This window comes from Panthera uncia (genome assembly GCF_023721935.1).
Source record: "Panthera uncia isolate 11264 chromosome D3 unlocalized genomic scaffold, Puncia_PCG_1.0 HiC_scaffold_8, whole genome shotgun sequence".
Classification (NCBI taxonomy): Eukaryota; Metazoa; Chordata; class Mammalia; order Carnivora; family Felidae; genus Panthera; species Panthera uncia.
The window spans coordinates 27,198,084-27,213,915 of record NW_026057586.1 but is presented as its reverse complement, the minus strand read 5'-3'; the positions used below and the strand labels follow the sequence as shown (position 1 = coordinate 27,213,915).

The window sequence follows — 15,832 nt, the reverse complement described above, 5'->3', positions numbered from 1 at the left end:
AGCTGGGAATCCTGAGCAGGGGCCAGCAAACCATGGCCTGTGGGCCAAATGTGGCCCACTCACCTGTTTATGTACATCCCACAAACTAAGCATGAATTTTACATTGTCTTAAGTTTATTTATTTTGAGAGGCAGAGGGAGAGAGAGAATCCCAAGCAGGCCCCACACTGTCAGCACAGAGCCTGTTGTGGGGCACAAACCCACGAACCTCGAGATCGCGACCTGAGCCAAAACCAAGAGTCGGATGCTTAATCGACTTAGCCACACAGGTACCCCTGAATTTTACATTTTTAAAATGGCTGAAAAAAAGAAAATCTAAGGAACATTGTTATTTTGTGACATGTGAAAATGACATGAAATTCAAGTTTCAGTGTTCACGAATAAAGTTTTATTGGAACACGGCCACATCCACCAAGTATCACCTGTGGCTGCTTCCCTGCTGCAAAGTCAAATAGATCAACTATGACAGAGACCAAATGGCCCCAAAACCTAAAATATTTCCTATCTGGCCCTTAGAGAAAAAGTGTGCTTACCCCTGGTCTAGAACATTAAAACATTGTACTGGAAGCCGCTTCATATGTGGAGACACGGATGAGTGAGTAAGTGGATGGAGACTAGGCCAGTGGAGGTCTGACAGGGACAGGAAACCCGACCTTCTGAACTGATGGATCTCAAGAACTAGATTGGAGGTCCTGTCACCTGCCAGGGCAGGAACTCCAGGGGGCTGCCCAGTGAGAGGGGAGAGAGAGAGGCAGTGCCCACCCAGCCAGCCACAGGAGCCAAACTAACATACAGCCACCACCGACCCCCCCCCCCCAGCCTCAGACATCCCAACCACCCCACCCTCAGCCCTCTTCCCAGGACTAAGAAGCAGGCATGGCCTTCCCCATCTCCCCTCAAGCCCCACTCACGTGACTTCATTGTTCATGTCGGTGATGTCTATTCTGTCCAGGAACCAGCCCGGTCTGTTGCCCGAGTTGTCATGGCGAATCCGAATCTTGGTCAGAGCCCCCAAGTCAATAGCATAGATGGTGAAGGTATCTGTCTGGGAAGGGCCAGAGAAGCACTCAGAGGGATGCCCCCCCGCCCCGAGACATGGTGCGCCCCACCCCCCCTACACATCAGCACCTGGGGGCCGGCAGGGAGACCCAAACCATTGAGGGAAGGGGGTGTGGAAACCTGTGGCAGCCAGTTGACCGTGTGTGATCTGCACTCTTTTATAACCTGCCCACACCAGGGGTCTTTTCACTCTGTGTCCCAAAGGGTGGCAGGAGGAGTGGGAAGGCCAAGAAGGTGACCGTGAGGGGCAGAGGAGAAGGCAGGTGGGCTGGCTGCCTGCGTTTGTGTTGTGGGGTGTGTGTGTGTGTGTGTGTGTGCACCTGTGGAGGGCCTGTTGTTGGGTGTGTACTGAAACCCTGTGCTATGTGTGCACATGTGTGCATAAGCCCCTTCAGCCACCCATTCTAAGCACCTGGGATGAGCCAAAGTGCAAATCCAAGGTGATTTACAGAATTCAAAGTGTAAATCCAAAGTGATTCACAGGAACAGGAGACTTGCACTCCCTCACCATGTGAGTAGGAAGGCCGTGCGTGTAGCCCAATATACGCGTCTGCACTGCAGGAGGCAGGCGACATCGGGACCTGATAAGGGATTCCTCTCGGCTGTAACTTCTTAAATTCTTTATATTGAAAAACAATCAAGTCTACAGAAAATTTGCAGAAACAATACAATGAAATTTTATATGCCCTTCACCTACATTTTGCAATATTTGCTTTCCCTGTCTCTCTCTTTTGCTATTATTTTTCTGAAACGTTTAAAAGTAAATGGCTGATACCATGATTCTTCACCTCTGAATTCTTCATCATAGCTTTCTTAAGAACAGGTGATTCTCATATAATCCCAGGACAATTACCAAACTCAGGAAACACAATACTATCGACACAATACTATTATCTAACATACAAGCCCATATTCAAATTTCATCCATTGTACCAGTTACGTCCTCTATGACAGTTTTCTTCCAATCCAGGATCATAGTGGCTATGGAAATAAACCCTAAACCTCAAGTCATGGCAAGGCAGTATTGAAAGAAAAAGCAGGCAGCCTCTGAAAGAAATCAGAGGAGCCCAGGAGTACTTTCATGGGTTTGGTTTCTCTTCTTCCTCTGTGTGGATGAGGAAATGTGGCTTTGGGATCAGGGGCAGGAATGAGAAAGGTGAGCTGGGGACAGTCTTCCAGCCAGAGAATATTGTAACATCTTCAAGGACAAAGATGACAGCTGGATTTTTCACACTCTCCCCACGATACCTGGAAGAGGGGTATGCGTGCATTTCTCTCACTGCTCAGAAGCCTTCGTGGCTCCTGCTGGGGCGGGACCAGGACTCAGTCCAGGCTTCTCAACCTTCTTTCAAGGCTCTCATGCCCCACCCCCCTTAACTGGGCTCATCAAGCTTCCCAGAGGCAGTGCGCCCCCTGGCTCAGCGTTAACACAGCACTGTGGGAAGACTCCCTGTCCTGGAGCTGGGCCTTCCAGGTTTCCACCCCACATCTCTGTCCCCTGGACCCATCCTCGGGGAACACCTCTCACGGTAATCGTGGGCATCCATCCCACACTCACCCACCATGGCCCAGTGTACAGCTCTCCTTCCTACCATGTTTTCCCCAAAGAGCCGTCGACACTTCCTCCTTGAACCCCCCTGCTCCACCCCCTCAGCGCCTGAGCATCTGCTACCTGTAATATCTCTGGTCAGTTCCTGTGGGCTTCGTGGTGCTCGACGCTCCCCTCCCCGGCCTATCTTATGCCCCCCACCACAAGGCGCCGGAGCTCACAGAGGAACCACTTCGATTACATCTGGGTGGACTCAACAAAGCACCCTGCTGGACACCGTGCTGGTGGGGGTGTGGCCTCCGGAACCAGCAGTCTCCACCACCCACGCAAGGGCCAGAGAGCCCCCACTCTACCTGGCCCTGCTCAAACTTGTTGGACTTTTCCGACTTCTTCAGGGGCCGCTCGCCTGTGTCCCCGTACTCCTCCCCGTAGATGGTCAGGTAGACATTGGCATCGGTGCCGGCCTTGGGCACATTCCCTGTGATTACCTGGACCTCGTAGGTGTTGGCTGGGGACAGAGAAAAACGTGGAGTTGAGGACACCTAGGCCTCAGGGCGGACCTGAGGCTCAGCCTCTCGGATCCAGCCAGCTCGTGGGAGCGGGAAGGACCTACAGATTCCTCCACATCTGCACTAACCTGGAAAGAACCTATCCCTCCCCACTGCTCAAGACTTTTCTTTGCCATGAGGCCCAGGAGCCTGAGAGTCAAGGGGAGACGCCCTTGGCCGCCCTCCTACGTTACGTCCCACTTTCAGTCATCGCGAGCTACATCCAGGCTCCCCCTGAGAGCCGCCCAAGGGGCAGAGCTAACCCCAGGCAGAGGCCTGTCACAGGTCAGGAGACCCACTTGGGAACCATGACGGGTGCCCCGCTATGGGGCTGCCACGTGACTGGAGAGCTAGACACCCCCCTTCACCGGGCCCCCTTCAGCGGACCTGCAGACCCCTCCTCGGGCTTACGCTCAGGACCCGGCCGGCCTGCCGGCACCAGCTCCACGACAAGTTCATTGTCCTCCTTGCCCCGGGCCAGCCAGCGGTGGGCTTCGAACTTGTACTCCTCAATCACCTCCTGCATCCCCGGCCCAAACTCCTCCTCTTCCTCCTCCTCCTCCGTCTCCTCCTCCTCCTCCTCCTCAGACGAGGACTCCTCCGACGAGGACTCCTCCTCCTCGTCCCCCTCGTCCTCCTCGTCACTACCCTTCTTCTTCTTCTTCTTCTTCCTCTGCAGCTTGGCCTTCAGCCGCTCCTTCTTGAGCAGCTGCCGCAGCCTGTCCTTCTCCTTCTTCTTCCGGGCCTCCTCCTCGGGCGTGAGCTCCACCTCCCGCACCACCAGGTGCCGCAGCCACAGCGTGTCCACGAACCAGCTGGGCCCGAAGCCTTCGCCCGTGTGCCCCAGCCGGATCTTGAAGACCTCACCCACGTCCGCCGCCTCCAGCTGTGCAAAGCGCAGGGCAGTGGCTGGGGGGGCCCCTGGCGTCCTCCCCGCCTCCCCTGCGCAGCCAGGCCTGGGCCTGTGTGCGGAGCCCCGGTGGGGAGGCCCGGGGCCTCGAGCTCACAAGCTTCCACCAGCTCCCTCTCTCTCAGCCTGCTTGTTCGGCCGGCCTTCCAGGACCTCTTGCAGCCCCTCCTTCCACCCACACCTACTTCCTTCTAACCCCTGGGTCGTGGTCAGGATGGTCTCCCTGCCTCTCTCCCTTCACCCCGCCCCACATCCACACATGCACGCACACACACATGCACATCGCACTCATTCCTGTCACTCCTGGTTCCACACCTCTGTTCATGCACTCCCCTCACCCAGAGTGCCTTTATTCCTTCCTCTGCCTCCAAGGAAATCCATTCATTCCATTTCCTGAACCTTATTACTACTTTCCTTTTCAGTTTGTGCTTTTCTGGATTCTCTTTCCAAAGTTTTTTTCAGCATGAATCATATACAACTTTTGTATGTAATGAGCAAGAAAACTGTTATTTTTCAAAAATACACCCAACCCCCTCCCCCATGTCCCCAGGGACCCCAGGCCTCTCCCCCAGCACAGGCTTCTTCTTTCCCTGGCAGTGCAGAGGGAGCCCAGACCTTGGCTGTGGTTCTGGTCTGTCCTGGATGCCCTCCCTGTCCACATGAGCTGCTCCCCGCCCACCTGAACGGGGAATTACTTGAGACAGGGACTGTTCTTTCTTGCTTCTCTCTGGCACAGGGTCTGGCACAGCGTGGATGGATTTAGCCTTAGCTTTTCTTCAGATTAGGTCCTCGGCCTTCGATCTACTTACTCTGTTCTAAGCCTCACCCTGCAGCAAGGTCTAGCCCCACAGAGCTCAGGGGAGGGTCCACATGGGGTACCTGCTGGTTGAGCCACTCTGTTCCCCATTCTGATGGGCCCCTTCTGGGTGTCTGACACTTTTCAAAGCCTGGTGCCACCAATTTTTCCACATGTGTCCTGGTGACTGGGGACCTGAGTTTCTCAGTGCCCCATAACTGGAGTCCAGGTCTAGATAAGAACTCAGGTCTTCTGACTCTGTTCATGAAGCCACAATGTAGGCCAAAACCACCTTTCTGAGAAAGTTATCAGCCAAAATGAGAGCCCAGGAGCCCTGAAGGAGAGGCATTTTTCCCTCTCAGCTACTTAGGGGATGGGCTCTGGGCCTGGTAAGTTCGTTCTTCAGCACATTAGATCTCCTCCCCAGCATTTTCCAAGTCAGAGCATCCCTGCCCTCAACCTCTCCAGTCGGGCCTGCTCACCATCCCCTCCTCCCACATCTGTCTCCTCAGCACCCATGCGTCTCCCATGACCGCATTCATGACCACATCACTTCCAGCCACAGAGCATGCTGGCATTGGAAGACGCTCTGCTCTGTTCCACCCCCACAACTGGCCACAATTTCCTGAGTACGTACCCTGACCTTCACCATTTTGACCCCTCTAAGGACTTCGAAGCAGGCTAGGGAGGCACTCTAAGGCTAGGTTTGAACGGAGGAAGAATCTGAGGCTCAGAGAGGTGAAATGCTAGGGCCTCTACCTCCTCAGCAGTGTTATGGGGGGTTGGCCTCAGTGAGGCCCCCTCCAGCACCAACGTTCCGTATGCCCTGACCCAGGTCAATCAGACCCTGCCGGGCACTGGGGTAGGACTCTTTGCCGAGGGCCAAGTGACCTGAGGCACACAAACACACACAGAGCACCCAGCACGAATATGCTCCCTGCACACACATACCTGCTTACACACACACACACATGCATACACTCACTCACACGCACTAGTATCCCACAGGAAACATTCATGTGTCCCCCACAGGGCGTCACACCTGCATTCTCCTCCCCTGCCAACAACATGCTCACATTCTCATCTTTTTCTTCTGTACTCAAAGGGAAGTGCAGAATCCTGGGGCGTCGAGAATGCAGCCAGGAGGCTCCTCCCCAGATCCTGCCTCGAAGTGTGGCCCTGCCCACAGGCGGAGAGAGCTGTGGAATCACAGGCTGGCAGTGGATGCAGTAACCAGGGGCTTCAGGCCATATTTTGTCAAATTAGAATCATCTACTCCAGCGGTTCTCGGAATTGGCAGCTTGTTAGCCTCCCGGCAGAGTTTTCAGAAGCATACCCCGAAAACGCATCCCACCATAGAGGTTCTGACTTAACTGATCCAGATGTGGGCCAGGCACTTTTTTTTTTTTCTTAAAGCTCTCCAGGTGATTCTAAGAAGCCAGGGATGAGAACCACTGAGCTAGTCCAATCCCTTCATTTTGGGGCATCCCCTGGCCCTCTGTGGGCACTCCCGCTGCCTTACCCACACACACCTGGAACGTGTCCTTGGATGCCCGCTCAAAAACTTTCGAGCGGCTGGACAGGAAGAGCACGTCTGTCTTGCCGTCCTCGCCATAGATCTGCACGTAGACTCGGGCAGTGGTGCCTGCACCGCCCACATCCCCCGTCCAAACCTCAACCTCATAATGGACCACTGGGTTGGCACGTGGGGAGAAAACAGGACATTCAGTAATATTAATAATAGCAGTGATAGCAGCAAAGCCAACATTCCTGACCCTGTGCCACGCCTGATGCTTCACGGGCACCATCTCATCTAACCCTCTCCGCAGCATCGAGATGAGGACTATCAGTGCCATTTTGCAGGCTGATAAATTGAGGCTTAAAGGAATTGAGTAGGTGGTCGAAATGGCAAACTCAAGCAATCAGACTCCAGAGCCCAGTGATCCACTGTACCACACGCGACTTCCAGAGCCAGGCATGAGGAGTCGTTAATACACCAGTGAGCACTCGCTGCTGTCTGCCGGCCCCTGGGCAGAGACCACGGAGTAGAAAGAAGCAAAGGCTTCCTTATGTTCAGTAAAGGACAAGGGACTGAAATTAGAATTTTCTTTCTTTCTTTCTTTTCTTAAAATACATACATTAACATGGGGCTTGAACTCATGACCCCAAGATCAAGGGTTGCATGCTCTACCAACTGAGCCAGCCAGGGACCCCTGAAATTATAATTTTTATTTAAATATATGCACCTTTCAGATGACATCAACAGATACATCTACACCCAGAGAGAGTTGTCTGTGTCCTAAGTAATACGTTAGTAAGCAGTTAGAGGGTGGAAATGTGTTTGAGGTGTGCACCACTAGGTGTGCACCATTTCTGACGATGAGGGAGATGTCTTCCAGAACTATGGGATCATGGTTTTTCAGCGACTACTGTTAAGACTTACCCTCGCAGAAATGCCATAAGATGATATCGTGATTTTTATTTTCAAGGTAAGATTGTTATTTTCAACAAGAGGGGGTCTCTTCCATTACCATAGCAATATGAGAGATTTGGGGCAGAAAGTAAGAGGACTGGCTGAGAGCCTAAAGAAGTTGAACTAGAGATACCAGGATCAGCTGGCAGTGAGGGTAGGCAAGCATTTGCACAAGGGGGATTCAGTAAAAGCTGGCATTCTGAATGGACAGAACCCACAACCTCATTCCCTCTGTCAGATCCTAGAGCAATAGGCAGCCAGAATTACACAAAACTATGATAAAAATGACCATTCAGAGAGCAAGAACCAGCTATTGGAAATCAACATGTGGTAGCTGAAATAAAATAGTCCATAGTAAGGATAAAGTCAAGGACAGCTCATAAGAACAATAGAGGAAATTTCTCAAGAACAAAATAACAAATGATAGAAAGGTAAGAAAAGTAGAGGAATTGCAACATCTTACCAAGAAAATAGAGGATAGAGAGTTAGAAATTGTTAAAGAAATACCCATAAAAGTCTCAGAATTAAAAAATTCTCCATAGAAGGAGCCCGTGATGAATCCAGAGTAATGGATGAAACTAAAATCACAAAAGGCAGTGAGGACATCATGAAATTTCAGAATGCCAGGTATAAAAATAGGATCCCATAAACTTCTAGAGAGAAAAAACCCTAAAGGGTTGGATAACAGAATGGTATCAGACTTCCAAACTGCAACACTGGGAGTTAGAAAATGGTAGAATAATTCCTTCTAAACTTTAAGGGAAAATGAATTCTAACTAAGAATTCTATAATGAGCCAAATTCCTGATCAATTGTGAGACATTCCCAGACATGCAAGGTCTCAACTTTTCTCTTCCATGCACATTTTCTCAGGAAGCTATCCAGTAGAAATGAAAAGAAGGCAGAAACCAAAGAAGAGAAAGACATGAAGTCCAGGAAATAGGAAATCAAAAAAGAAAGGAATTTCCAAAAAGATGGGCAAAAGGAAGTCCCAAAAGGACAGCTTCATGGCAGCCTAGAGAGCAGGAGGACAGAGGTTCCTAAAGGAATGTCTTGGGGCAAGGAGTGAGCGGAAGGAGGTAGAGAGGAAACAGAATTATGAAAAGAATTTTAGTTCTATTGGGGAGATGGAGATAAAATGATGTTATGGGAGAATTATCTCGTACTCCAATGCAAATCATGTATTGAAGTCCTAACCCCTAGTATCTCAGAATGTGACTTAGAGATAGGAACTTTAAAGAGAAAATTAAGTTCAATTGTGGTCATTAAAGTGAGGCCCTAATCCTATATGACTGGTATCTTTATAAGAGGAAGATACTAGGACACAGACATGCAAATACCTAAAGGAAAGACCATGTGAACATGCAGCAAGAAGGCAGCTATTTGCAAGGCAAAGAAAAGGCCTCAGAAGAAATGTGATCTGCTGACACCCTGGTCGTGGACTTCTGGCTTCTGGAACTGTGAGAAAATAGATTTCTGTTGTTTAAGCCATCTACTCTGTGGTATTTTTTTATGGAAGCCCTAGCAAACTAATACAGATAGGTGGGTATATAGAAATACAGATGGGTATATAGAAAACTATATAGATGAAAACTGAGGCTATCATTAACTCCAGAAAAAACAAAGAGTTGTACAAAAATTGAAATGTTATCATCATACAGTATGTGTTTCAGAATGTATACTATTTACATAGTCATAATAATGTAAAAATTGAATACTGATTTAGTTTTATTGAAGGCTGGGAGGAATGGATGCACACACACACACACACACACACACACATTCATGTGTGTTAAAAGAGCTAAACCCTCCTCTTCCATTGTAAGAAGTCAAGAGTTCATGTCTATGAATAAAATAATCAAGGAATTGGCAAGCAAATTATTAAAAATATGGAGATTAACTTCAGAGGGAAAGTGAAAGCAACTGTTACCTTTGAAGAAGGGAGATGGCAAGGAGAAAGAAACTACTGCTTTCTAAAAATCTGTATCTTATTAACTAGTACCTGTATTATTGTGATGGAAATCAAGTTCTAACTTCTAAAAAGAGAAAGAGTTGATTCTTCACAGTGGCAGTTACCATTACACAGCATGTGTATATGATACAGCCGTCAAGAAACCTACAGGATAGTTGAGGAGAGATCACTGTGAACTTCACCCTCATTCAGAGATGTTGTCATCCTGTCCAAAAAAGTCCCCCACCCCCATGTCATTACTAATATCCTATCCTGCTTCATTTTTTTCATAGCTCTTACTTGGCATTGTATTATATATTTATTGTTTGCCTCCCCTGGTAGAATGTAAATTCCACAAGGGCAAGTTTCGCCTATTTTGTGCCTAGGGCAGTGCTGGCTCAGAGAAACAGTCACTATATATACTTATTCAATAAATGAATAAATAAACAGCTTTATCTCCTCAGCCAGTCTTCCCAGAAGAAGACACAGACTATGTCTCAAACTCCTGTACACAGGGCTGAGAATGTACATTTCTTAATAGAGTCATTTGCTGCCTTTATTCCAGAAAAAAATATTTCATCCACGGAGTCCTCACTTTCCCTATCTGTAAATTGAGCCGCTTTTCCCCTCCTAGAACCATGGCACCGCAGGCAATCAGAAGCCCCATCATCTCCCCTAAGCCTCCCCCTTGGAATCAAGTTAAGTCACCCCACAGTCCCTTCTCCTTCCCCACAACCCCATCCTGCAGGGAAACAATGCTGATGGTCCCATCACTGCTGCTTCCATACATTTCTGGATCTCCACGACCTCACTGGGATAGAGCTCCACCTCCAGGCGCCCATCAGCTTGGTTCTTGTCCAGCCAGCGGTTGGCAGGGAAGGTGTACTGCTTGCCTTGGCGGGGCACGCGGATCTGGACACTGCCGAGGAACCAGCTGGCGTGCATGCCCGTGCTGTCATGCCCAATCACCAGCCGACTGATCTAGAAAGAAACCCAGGGTGCGAGTGAGCAAAGAGCTGGTGCACAGAAATCTCCATGCTTCCACCCACCTCCCACCCACCACCAACACTGGTACAAACTGCTTTCCTTGACCCAGACCTCCAGCTCCCCAGAAGAGGGGGGCTCAGCAGGAGGAGGCTGGGTCCCAGTCTTGTCCACCATCAGCCAGTCGGGGAACTTCTCCTGCCCAGAGCCTTTGTTCCCTCCTCTTAAAAGGAGCTCACCCTTGTGGTAGTTGTGAGAAGCAAGTTGGGGAGCGGGTGTGACTCCAGTATGTCTGTGATTGTGTTGAGTGGTGGCCACACAAGGAAGCAAACATTCAAAACATTAACCATTTGCTTCGGTAGCCGTGTTATTGGTTTGGCTTTGCTTTGTTTAAACAAGACAGTACCGTACCCATTTCTGCATTTCTTCTCTGATGTACCCCTCGGTTCTGTGCTCAATCCCTTCTCTCACTCTTGGCCCTGAGGAACATCTTTCTCTTTCCAGTAACGCTCAGTAGTCCACTTGCTTTGCTATTTTACATTTTAACATCTTTACATTTAACACAGACCACTGCGTAGATCATCATGTTACCATCCTCACAAGTACTTGGTTCTTCAATGTTCAAATCCCTTTAGTGTGTTTTGTTTTGTTTTTTAATGCTGTTTACGGGGCGATTCGAACATTAGACGGAATTATCAAATAGCCTTGAGATCCTTGCTGGTCCCTCCCCCTCCCCTCAGCTTCTCTCTGTGATGGTTTGAAGGGGTAATGCTAGCCATGAGTCTGGTGCCAGAAGGCTAGAGTTAGAAAATTGTTCCTCTAAGCCCTGTTCTCGCTCTTATGAGTGCTAAGTGCCTCTTGCGGCTGATAATGAAAATAGCATCAGAACGGAGTGCATGTAGCCTGGGTCCCCTGGAATCGTAGGAAGGAAACAAGCTTTGTTTACAAAGCCTGACAGCCTTCTGGGTGAGTGCCAAGGGCCACAGGAGAGCTTCATTGTCTGTGGTGCTGGGACAGCAATGGGATCAGCTGGAAGAATAAAGACAGGGACAAGTGTCTTCTACCTGACAGGATGGGAAGCTCCTTAAGGACAGAACTCCTGAAGTTCTTTCAATTCCAGAATGCCTAGCACCTACATGGCGCGACTGTTGATTAACCGCCAGCTTACTGAGCACCTACTGTGGGCATGTGGGTGCTATCAACATGGTTAATGCCAATAACAATCCCCCTGGTGTCCCCTGTTGTTATGAATGAGGACAAGCCAAGGTGAAGAAACTTACAGGCTCAGCAGGTAAGTGGAAACGTGGAGCCTTGGGCTGTCAGCAGCCAGAGCTGGCTCTCCCAACCTCTTGGCCACACTGCTTGTTGAGGGGGTTTCAAAAAAGCAAGGAAAGGCCCCAGATGCCATCCCCCTCCCCTCAGATGTCTCATCTATCTGGGGATATTGCCAGAAATCCTCAGTAAAGGGAACAGCATCTCACTCCACGATTATTAATTCAGCTGAAAATGTAAATACATTTTGAGGAAGGAAGACTGTGATTTAAGCTCATTACCATCAAGGGATAAATGACTGACATGAGAGCACTTTGATGGAGTACCTGAAATATGGTGAGGCTTAGAGAGAGGGGAAAGGGACAGGAAAGTAAGGTCACAGATGGGAGCTTGTCAGCATCCCAATTCCTGCTAGCCACACCTTGAGAAGGATAGGTGCTAACAAGAAGCCCAGCTTGGACATTTCCAGAAAAGTTTCCAACACTATGGTTGAGGGCATTAGATCTGTGTTCTTCTAGATGAACTGCTCAGACTTCTAGCAGCCGGGCCACTGGGTCCTTGACAGGGGGACACCCTCAGGTGCCATCTTCTAAGGCAGTATCTCTCCAGTGTTGCTGGGGTTGTACATTGAAACAGGTTTCCTAAGCATAATTCAGATAGATGGATACTCAAGTTTGGAATTGGGAAGATTTTCAGCCCCTCTTTTCATTTCTTCCCTTCTCCTCTTTTCCTTCCCCACATGCCTGTGTCCCCTTCTCCAGTGTCTGGGACCCAGCTACATTGGTCTTGCCTATGTAGGTAAAGGAAATGTTGGAACTATAGACACCAAAAATACACATTCTGTCCCTAAACGGACTCTGGGAGCTTAACCACTGTTCACATATATTCTGCTGCTCCGGGTCATAGCTGGAAAGTAATGTACTTCGCTAATCCCCAAGAGGGCATTTTTTCCCTTTAAAATGTGTTCACCCATGTGCATGTGAGAGTGTGTTTGTGTGTATGTGAGTGTGCAATGTGTGCATGAGTGCGTGTTCATGTGAGTGTGTGCGTGCACCCACACGTGGACACATGCGGGGTGGGTGAGAGCATGTCACATGGTCTTGGGAAGGAGACTTACAGTTCCAATGTTCAGGGTCTCCAGCGTGAACTCATCCACCCGGCCACGTTCAAAATAGTCCTGCAGATTGTTGTCAGAGACGAGAAGAATTTGCTTGATGGTGTCAGATTTATCCCCATAGAGCTTGATGTAGACCCTGGAATCTGTGCTGGCCCCAGAGACGTCCCTGGTCTTCAGGCTGATGTGGTAGCGGAAGTCTGGGAGTCCAAGATGGGAGGCAGGGAGGGAGGGATTAGTGCAGGGTGGGTGGAAAGGGCTGCAGCAGGAGGGCAATCTGCAGCCAGGGCAGGACACTGGTTTACGGCAGGGGGCGGGGGGTGGTGGTCAGCAGCCTAACCCTTGCTCTCCGTAAGTTGCCCTGTGATGGGGCAGGGCTCCCTTCATCTCTGCCAGGTCCCCTCAACAACACTGGGACGCTGATCCCTGTTTGGCCTGCCCACAAGGTATGAACATGCCGACAACAGGAAAGCATTCAAAGACCACTGAGTGTAAAAGACTTGAATGAAGGACCTCAAACAACCACCCTGTCCAGTTTCTCATCTGATGGATGAAGACACTGAAACAAAGGAACATCAAGCTTTGCAGACCGTGTTTAGCACATTATATATGCACTGTATATGTATTCTGATCTTGGCTTTACAAGTGAGGAATCAGAGCCTTAGAAGGTTACATGTTTGGCTCAAGATGTCAATAGTTCAGAAGTAGCCAGCCAGGAGTGAAATCCTCATGTGGGCCCGAAGCTCCCTGTCACGAAACAGGATGCCATGTTGGTGTTCTTCCATTTTATCACCCAGAAAGGTCTGCATCGTAGGTGCACAAGGGAGGATAGACACGTCTGTTTGGCTGGTGCTGCCTCCTTTGTTGCTCTCATCAACAGAGGCCTGTGTGCACTCAGGGGCCCATACCCAATGCCACAAAGAGACTACAGAGAAGAGGATTCCAGATCCTCCCTCAGAGCCTCTTCCCCTCCGCCCTCCCCACTGCTGCCCTCCGGGAATGATGTGAACAGTGCAAGAGCCGGGAGGACGCCTCTCTCGTCAGGGGCACACCCACCACCTGGTCTCGGGACAACTTACTCTTCAGTGTTGCATTGCTATCACTGGGCAGCAACTCTCGGACCAACTGACCATCATCCTTATCCTTGTCCAGCCACCTGTTGGGCAGACAAGGGGCTGTTAGTTCTTTGAGTGGCCAACAACCAGCCATCACACTGTTCGTGGAGAGTCACCAGAAAGGCCAAAACTGGGAATTCAGCAAAGGAAAAGGCTCTAGGGGGGCTGAGAACAAAGGTCCCTGCCCAGACTGGGGAGGAAGACGGCCCTGACGAGGCAGTACTGGCTGATGTCGGAAGGGTGACAAGGAGTTAGCTGGGAGAAGAAGAAGGTGCCATCTCCAGGGAACAGCAAATGTTGGGACAGAGCAGAGCCTCTGGGAGCTGGTGGAAGGCCAGTGTGGATGGAAGGCAGCGGGGGAAGGGCAGCTAGCCTGCAGCAAAGAAGGCTAGACAGGTGGAAGGGTCACAGGATGTAGGACCTTGGCAATCACAGTAAAGAGCTTGTCCTGAAAGTCATGAACACTGGTGTCACTGTTATCATCAAAAACAATCACCTCGTTTTGGGAGAGCCTACCATGTGCGTGGCAGTGTGCTGAGGGCTCTGGGGAGGGGAGACGGCAGAGATGATGCATGGAGATCAGTAAAGACACAGCTCGGCCCTTAGAGAACCTACTGTCCAGTTAAGAAGACAGGCTAGACCGGCCAAAGTGCTGAAGACCAGGACAAGGATGGCTGTCGAACCAGAGTAAGTGCAACAGGAATTCAGAGCAATGAGGACAGTTTGTGGGGAAGGGGCTCTGCTCTGAGTCCTCAAGGAAGAATGAGATTTTCCAATAAGGAGAAGTTGGGTCTGGACCCTACAGGGCTGGGTTTGATGGTGGTGACTCCTCTATACGTCAGAGTGGGCCATGGCCCCAGCTCTCTGCTGGTCACCCACCTGGGGGCAACATATTGCACTGGTCACCCAAAAAGCGCCATCTGCCCCGAGCATGGGATGCAGCCTGAGAAATGAGATGACCGTGCAAGCACCAGGTGCCCAGGACCCAGGACTCACGAGGGTCTGTGATATAGGTGACGGCAGCAGAAGAGACAACCTCGGTGATCTCCAGCACCGCGGGGAAGCCAAGGCACTCCTCTCTTGACCAGTGTCTCCCCATCTGCCTCTGTGTTACAGCTGGTCTTGGCAACCCAGCCCTGTTATACTCCTGGCAGGGAGGCACCTCCCTGGCCACAGAAGCCATCGAAGGAAGCCAAGGTGTGCCTCCGCCCCAGCCCTCCTGACACGGAGCTCAGGCCTCCGGGAACCACGGTCTCTCTGCAACATACCCCCACCTGAGTGTCGGCATCCCCATCCCTTCTCTCTTGCCCCCGCCCCAAGCACACGAACTTACATGCCCACCTGCCGGCTGTTAGCTCACACAAAATGTTAGCTGGCAGCTGAGTGGCTGCACTCGCCATGGGCTTCTCAATGCTGTGAGCCTAGAACGCCACAATCATTTGGGATTCCAAGACGTGAAGACGCAATTGTAAAATTCTGAGGCTGACACCAGCGTGGGTGGGGGTCAGGGAGAGATATTTGCGAGTGGGGACTACTGCCTAGAGCCCCTCCGTTAGGAGCCGCCACCCCTGTCCTGCGGAGGTCACTGCCTGCAGAGGTCACCCGGCATTTCCCACAGATGCAGACTGCAGAGAAGGGTGTGGCTCTGGCCACCACTCACGGGGACGGGGAGGATGGATCCAGCAGGCCCTCTGCCATCGGAAAACCCATGCTCCCTCCCAACCTTCTCTCCACCACTCACCCACCCCAGGCCCACCGCAGCAGTAAAGGGACACCGTGGCTTGCCATTTCAGTTTCCAATGAAGTACTTACAGGGTATCGATCGAGATTTCCAAATACAGCCGTTTTCTTTCAGCTTCAGATGCTTGGGCCCAGCACCCAGAGGCTGCTCAATGGGTGAGCCCTTCTACAGGTGACTTTATTGCTCTTTCCCTGGGCTCACAAGAATGTACAAGCATGCACACACACGTACACACACACACACACACACACACACACACACACCTGCCAGAGCTAAACCGCTCACCCTACCTGACCCTGGCAGAGAAGTTGGGAGAAAGAGG

General features: G+C 50.6%; 1 protein-coding gene across 1 annotated transcript in view; it reads right to left on the bottom strand.

Moving 5' to 3' along the window:
• Positions 1-15,832, bottom strand: part of LOXHD1 (lipoxygenase homology PLAT domains 1) — a 163,209-nt gene that overhangs the window by 63,400 nt on the left and 83,977 nt on the right. Inside the window, exons 15-21 of the mRNA XM_049620144.1 lie at positions 13,734-13,810; positions 12,658-12,854; positions 10,073-10,265; positions 6,394-6,554; positions 3,567-4,041; positions 2,961-3,115; positions 911-1,044 (exon numbers count right to left, since the gene is read on the bottom strand). Of these exons, the coding sequence (XP_049476101.1) occupies positions 911-1,044; positions 2,961-3,115; positions 3,567-4,041; positions 6,394-6,554; positions 10,073-10,265; positions 12,658-12,854; positions 13,734-13,810 (1,392 nt within the window). The remainder of the gene's footprint in view (positions 1-910; positions 1,045-2,960; positions 3,116-3,566; positions 4,042-6,393; positions 6,555-10,072; positions 10,266-12,657; positions 12,855-13,733; positions 13,811-15,832) is intronic.